Source organism: Nicotiana sylvestris, chromosome 3, assembly GCF_000393655.2.
Source record: "Nicotiana sylvestris chromosome 3, ASM39365v2, whole genome shotgun sequence".
Lineage (NCBI taxonomy): Eukaryota > Viridiplantae > Streptophyta > Magnoliopsida > Solanales > Solanaceae > Nicotiana > Nicotiana sylvestris.
Window position 1 is genome coordinate 219,904,241 of NC_091059.1, and position 7,170 is coordinate 219,911,410.

General features: G+C 37.6%; 1 protein-coding gene across 4 annotated transcripts; it reads right to left on the minus strand.

The window, feature by feature from the left end:
• Positions 1 to 718: 718 nt before the first annotated feature.
• Positions 719 to 6,646, minus strand: LOC104239590 (psbP-like protein 1, chloroplastic). Of its 4 annotated transcripts, XM_070168672.1 has the most exons (6): positions 6,252 to 6,646; positions 5,912 to 6,075; positions 5,099 to 5,351; positions 4,581 to 4,652; positions 1,609 to 1,705; positions 719 to 977 (listed from the first exon to the last, which is right to left on the minus strand). In XM_070168672.1, the coding sequence occupies exons 3-6, from the start codon at positions 5,189 to 5,191 to the stop codon at positions 889 to 891; spliced, it is 351 nt and encodes a 116-aa protein (XP_070024773.1). In that variant the 5' UTR covers positions 5,192 to 5,351; positions 5,912 to 6,075; positions 6,252 to 6,646; the 3' UTR covers positions 719 to 888. The 4 variants fall into 4 exon arrangements, 3 of the variants coding, with proteins under 3 accessions (XP_070024773.1, XP_009792564.1, XP_070024774.1); XM_009794262.2 differs by lacking the exon at positions 5,912 to 6,075; XM_070168673.1 differs by having other exon boundaries at positions 5,170 to 5,351; positions 5,912 to 6,646.
• Positions 6,647 to 7,170: the final 524 nt, after the last annotated feature.

A 7,170-nucleotide genomic window follows, 5' to 3' on the forward strand; every position in this document is an offset into this window, starting at 1 on the left:
AGCACATTTGCTGTGAATGGTTAAAACAAACTCCTCAGCTTTTTATGCATGATTTCAGGGCTTATTCATGCCATGCATACATTGTGCTATTCTTGTGCATGGAACCAAACCAATGTAAGAATTTTTACTGAACTTGTGAGATTTTGTCAACTTTGTACTTATGAGAAAGAAAAAATAGTTTGAACCACCATTCAGGGGCGGAGGAAGAGTTGAAACTACGGGTTCGGCCTAACCCAGTAATTTTGGTCCAAATCATATATTTGAATTGAGAAATTTATTGAACATGTATAAATTGTTAATTTAGAACCCATTAACTTAAAATTTTTAGAATCTCGAACCCATAAGTTTTAAATCATGGCTCCGCCTCAGCCGTTTCGAAGAGTAGGTTTGCTACTTATTCTTGTTTCTTTTGGCTTAGGAACTGTGGTATAAAATCTGAAGAGTGTTACAAGCTAAAGTTGTGGTTCAGGGCAGTAAAGAAAAGAAAATACAGTGTCAACGTTGAAATAGAATAGAACAACGGGTATTCAACAAAGGACGCTGCTATAAAATCTGTAATGCCATTTTGAATGGCTGAAAATAAGCAAACCACTTATATCTACATCCATTATACTAGGGGCGGATGTAGTGCGATAATGACGGGTTCAATTGAACCCATAACTTTCGACACAAAGTAAAAATTTATGAGTAAAAATTCATTAAAATTGCAAAAATAACAAATATGAACTCATAACTTTAACATATAATGAGTTAAATGCTAAAAACCTTAAAAGTTGAACCCATAGATTTAAATCCTAAGTTCGCCTCTGCATTATACAACCTCCAATCCCAGATATTTTCCTCTGGAATTTAACACCACGAAGCAATGTGTTACTAAAGTATATTATTCTATGAGACATTGAAAGTTTGGAAGGAGTCAACCACAGTATGTAATCTATCCTTCATCTTCTCCCCATTTGTCAATGTAAAGAACTTTCCTGCATTAGGATTCATCATTCAAATGGAAATATATATCAGAAATTTATGCAACATCATTGAAAATTTGAAATGCATGTCGAAAGAGATGAAAGAAGTTGGTGAGACACATTGATTTTAGACGCACAAGTAGCAAATAAAATAGGAGGGAACCAGGAAACACATAAAATGGAACCAAGGAAGTGTTGGGCTGACTGTCATTAACCTCTTTTGTTTAAACTAAATAATGAACCAAGGTGGAAGTTGACTAATAAACCTCATTGTCAATGTAGATAAAACCATCTATACATGTTATCATAAGATTAATTGATGGAAACAAAACTATGGTGATAGATGAGTACACAGGAGACTGAATTAGTTCTTGCTAAAGCCTAAGTTGACGATCCTGCAGGCTAGTGAAAAAGTCGAAGTATATCAATATTTATGTTGCTGCATCTTTCAACTAATTAGTACCAAAACTATAACGGTGCAAGAATTTGGCAGGTAATCAAGTTCTACTCCGGAAAGGCAGGAAAATGAGACCCTTTCTTTATCAGTTTACGGAAGGAATTTGAAACATCATAGTCCGCGAAGAAGTAAAACATTTTCCATAGCATACACATTGACAATTAAAACCTAAAATAAGTATCATACCATTGCCAATGCAGACTGCAGTGATTGCATGGCGAGCATAATTTGGGACTTGTGCAGTAAACTCGAATGTGTAATAGGTTTTGTCATCAACGCTGCGCTACAGAATCATCAGACAATGATCATCAAATAGATTTACAGATAGAATTCTGTGAATTACTGGTTCAAATGAAACCTTTAGATATTTCCTTGTGACATTTTTGAAGCATGAAAACGAAGTGTCATGTACCGGCATAAGGAAATAAGTTATTAACTTTAGATAGCAGTTGCACAAGTAGCTTAACTTTACTCCAATGAAACCAATCTAAGTAATTTATCACCTCAAATCCAATAATAACAAGAGGTTGAATCATGGGAAGAGTGAATCAATTTAGTCTGTTGATTCAGAAACTGAATAACTTGTCTTGCTAACCGGTTAAATAGCCATCACAAGAAAAGGTCACGCCCTGCTGAAACGTAGAAAAATGTTGATCACAATTTCTAGTTTATCTTTACATGATATACCAAGTCAACAGCTAAATCCTTCGTAGATATCCTTCAGGATCTCATAAAACGAGTAGCTTTCGTTAGTCTTAAACCAAATAGAAGGCCAATAGAGAATGAAGAACTTCATGACATCAAGTGTCGGAGGGCATTGCATGGTTTTCAATTTTCTGGTAAAATGGAAGTTATTTTTCAATTTTATCATTTGTTGGTACTTTACCAAAAACGAAAAAAAAAAAGAGAATCACTCTGGTAGACAAATGAAAGCGCGGTTTTCTGTAAACCAAAATTCCCCCCTATACACAATAACAACAACCCAGTATAATCCCACAAGTGAGGTCTGAGGAGGGTAATGTGTACGCAGACCTTACCTCTACCCTGGATAGAGATGCTGTTTTCAATAGACCCTCGGCACTAGAAGATGAAAATCGACAAAGAATAATAACAACAACATAACCAGGAAGATAGTACGAACGAGCTAAGAATCAGAAAATATACCGGAAAAGCAATATCAATAATCAGCGGAGTGACAAGGTCCTAGAAAATAGTACGAGCACAACATGTACCACTAGCATACTAAAACACGACACTGACCGACTAGACTTACACACAAAACTGAGCAAAAAAATGCTCACTACCTACTAACCTATAAACCTAATGCTCTCCCTCCATGCCTTCCTATCAAAGACCATGTCCTCGGTAAGCTAGAATCGCGTCATGTCCTGCCTGATCACCTCTCCCCAATACTTCTTTGGCCGCCCTCTACCTCTCCTCATACCCATCAGAGCCAACCGCTCGCACTTCATAACTGGGGCATCTATGCTTCTCCTCTGCACGTGCACAAACTATCTAAGCCTCACTTCCCGCATTTTGTCTTCCATGGGAGTCACGCCCACCCTTGCCCGAATATCTTCATTCTTAATCTTATCCAACCTCGTGTGCCCGCACATCCATCTCAACATCCTTATTTCTGCTACTTTCATCTTCTGTATATGGGAAATCTAAACTGACCAATATTGTGCCCATAAAACATAGCCGGTCTAACCACCGCTCTGTAGAACCTGCCTTTAAGTTTCGGGGGCACCTTCTTTTCACACAAAATGTCAAATGCTAACCTCCATTTCATCCGACCTGCCCCTATACGGTGCATGACATCCTCGCGATCTCCTTGTTCCCCTAGATAATCGACCTGCCACTTCGCTGAACTTGCACTCCAAGTATGTCTTAGTCCTGCTCAACCTGAAACTTTTAGACTCAAGAGTCTGTCTCCAAACCTCCAGTCTCTCGTCAACACCTCCTCGCGTCTCATCAATCAGAACTATATCATCCGCAAAATAACATACACCATGACACCTCCCCTTGACTATGCTGCGTCAGAGCGTCCATCGCCAGTGCAAATCAGAAAGGCTTGAGCGCAGATCCTTGGTGTAGCCCCATAACCACCAGAGAATGCTCCGAGTCTCCTCCTATTGTCCTAACTTGAGTCTTGGCTCCGTCATACATGTCCTTAATTACGCTAATGTATGCTACCGGAACACCTTTTACCTCCAAATACCTCCAAAGAACCTCCCACGGGACCTTGTCGTACGCTTTCTCTATGTCAATAAATACCATGTGCAAATCCTTCCTCTTATTCCTGTACTGTTCCACCAACCTCCGGATGAGATGGATAGCTTTCGTAGTTGAACGACCCGGCATGAATTCGAATATACACGCGCTCTCCAAATAGACGTAGTGCCAATATAGAGCTATGAGAATATTGGAACATATGATACCGGTCAAAATAGTGCACTAACTCATCTTTGTCACAAATGAACTGCAAAGAGAAGGAAATAGATATATGCCTTTTCGAGCAAAGTTCAAGAGAACATCTGAATAGAAAGTTCACTGAACTGGAATTAGAATGATGAAGTTTCATGACTAGTTGCTCCCACTAAGGAAAGGATAGAAAGGAAAAGGATTACAGAACTGCAACTTGACTTCTGTGAATTGAACGTATTAATTTTTTAACTCTTCTTTTAAGTTCATGGGAAACCGCAACAAGTTCACCCACATTATGACTGTAAGTGTTCATGTTCTTTCTTACATAAGTAACTCTAAGCTAAGAAATGATTTTTGCTTCTTTATTTAAGTTCATCGAAACACATTATTAAACTACTTAGGATAGAGGCATAGTTGCTATTGCATAAACATAGCTTTAGAATATGTGGCTTTCCTTCTTGTAAGGGCAAATGCATTTTTAAGGGCACAAATCATCAAACATGTTAACCAATTGGTTTGGTCCAGAATGAAGATATGTACAGTGGGTTACATCGAAGATGTTAAGGTTCTGAAAAGTTTATTCAACAGTAACACCAATAGGGGTAAAGTCTGCGTACATATTACCCTCCCCAAACCCCACTTGTGGGATTATACTGGGCCGTTGTTGTATGACAAGCACTCAAAGACCAATTACAAATTTTGAGTGATGGAAGAAATACCAAACAACACACCTCTGATGCGTGAATCAGTTTTGTTTTCTGAGAAGGTGACACCAAAAACGTTTTTGTTAAAATTTCAGCAACCTGCAATATGAATAGTTCTGGTAAGAATACATTGACGAGTGCCACAATCCCAAATTAATATGCAATCAGTGAAAATTATAATTACTTCGTGGAGCAAAATAATCCAAAACAGCCAAACAGTTATATAAATATCTGGGATAAATAATCTAGCATTTCAACAAACCTGTTGTGGCGAACCAAAATCTCGTATGTCCACTTTACTGCTTGGTATCACATTTACACTAATACTTTATCTTCACTTTAAAAATTAGTGGAATTATATAAAAGGTGACTAGAATTTTCTAACGTACTTATGGATTAAGGAATTGAAATTGCAAAACCAACAAATGCAGCTCCATACTCCAGTTTGTCCAGCAATTTATTGACATAACTATGACATAGGAACAAAAGACAACCGTAAAAAGAAAACCAATAGAGAACATTATAGCCATCAAATTCAGAATGACCTGCCACCCAAAAGTATAGAGGAAAGAGTATCCATCCTTGTTGTTTGTGACAGGCAGAAATTCCTTCTTACCTTCTGCAGCCCACTGAGCCATGACAAAGGGAGTACTCTTAGGATATCAGCCATTAAAATTTCAAGAACAACAGGATACTTTTTATAACTGTGTGAAAAGACTTTTACATGATGTTGGTGTCTGATAAGTCATCTGTAACAAAGTGGCAGTTGTTGATCTCATTGACGCCTCCCAAGTCTATCTATAAGGAAACAAAAACAGGAAAATAGTGACTAGTCCAGGTTTGGTGCCAAAAGGTCAATCAGCATAGGAGAAGCTGATGTACTGCCAGCACTATTCCCAGTGGCGGAGCCACATGCACTTAAAGCCGACACACCCTTTGTCGAAAATTTACACTGTGTAGTTAGATAATTTTTTTTTATGAAATATATTATACATACTAAGTATTGACACCTCTTGACTTCGTGGTGAGTTTGTTTCTTTATATTTTGACTCTCCTCGATGAAAATTCTCCACTGACTATTCACACATCTTATATGCAGAACAAGAACCTATTATGAGCATATCAGGATGACATCTAATTCAAGCTCAAAGACCTCAAATGCAAGGTCATCCAACAAGCAACATCTCAGTTCATGGATGCAAAAGTGTTAATATCAACCAAGACATGCATTATTAATCAAAGTGTGTCTTCAAAGTAGAATTTAGTTTACAGGTAGAATTTAGTTTACTTCAAAATCCTTTACAGGGCAGCAATTTTGGATTCACTTTCATTCATCAGTAAGAAATTATCTTCTCTACCTGGAAGTAGATTTCCTTTACGCTCCTCAAGACAGCAGATTGAAGTGAACCGATTTAATCTATATTATATAAAAATCAGTGGAGATTACACTGTTGAACTAAACAACCTTGCTTTGCGCAGCATAAGAGTATTCACTCAGGTAAACTGGATCCTGCAAAGAAGTCTACAGGAACTATGAAACTGTGTACTCTTCCTTCACTTCACAATAGGACTGTTATCATAAAAAAGATTGAGCACATGCATCTTATTGGTCAAGGCCTTAGTTAGAGGGATCTAATTACTTGACAGCTTGATTCTTTTATTAAAAAAAGAAAAAAAGAAAAAGGAAAGTAGTCTAACCTTGCAAGAGGAAGTGGAAGTTTCGGTCACATGCTCTGACCTGATAGCACAGTCAGGGGCCCTATGGTTATGGCCAGGGGCGAAGCTAGAGTTCTAAGTACGGGTTCGACATAATCTAGTAGCTATGGTCCAGACCATATATTTGAATTAAAAACTCACGAATAAATAATTTATTCAGAAACTACTAAGGTGCCTTTTCTAGAATCCAAAATTCATAAACTCAAAATCTTGGCTTGACGCCTCCGGTTATGGCCATTCCTAAACCAATAAACCAACCCAGCTGATGCATCACAGCCACCTTTGTAAATGAAGAAGAGGAACTTTAATAAAGGGGATATATTATCAGCGCTAAGCAAGATTGAACAAGAATTGGGAACAGTACCTGAGATGATGCATTTGGCAAGATATGGATGTTGGTATAAAAAATAATCTCGCCTAGGAGCAATATTCACAGCAGATAATAATAACACAAGAAAGTAACAATGACACCAAATATTATAGCAGGATAAAATGCAATACCCGAGTGGAGCAATATTACCACTATAATATTACAACTCAGTAGTGTCAAGAGACTACTACAACTTTGAAAGAAATAACACTCTTTCAAAATACTTCACTACCATATTACTACCACTCACTAGTTATCTCACAGACCACAATCTGTGGATTACTCTCACTACTTTATGCTTCTCTCGTTATTTTGGTGTACTTAAACTGAACGAATGAAGCTCATATTTATAGGCACATTTTCACCAACCCAACCAACCTGATTGGTTCCTCAATTTGTAAAGTCCAGATTTCAGCCTCCCTTATTGAAAAAATTTCAGCCACCCTAATTTGACTTCACCAACTTTTTTAACTTTTTCTTTATTTTCTTTTTTCCTTTTATGGGTCCTACAAATCTCTCCCTTAATTTTGA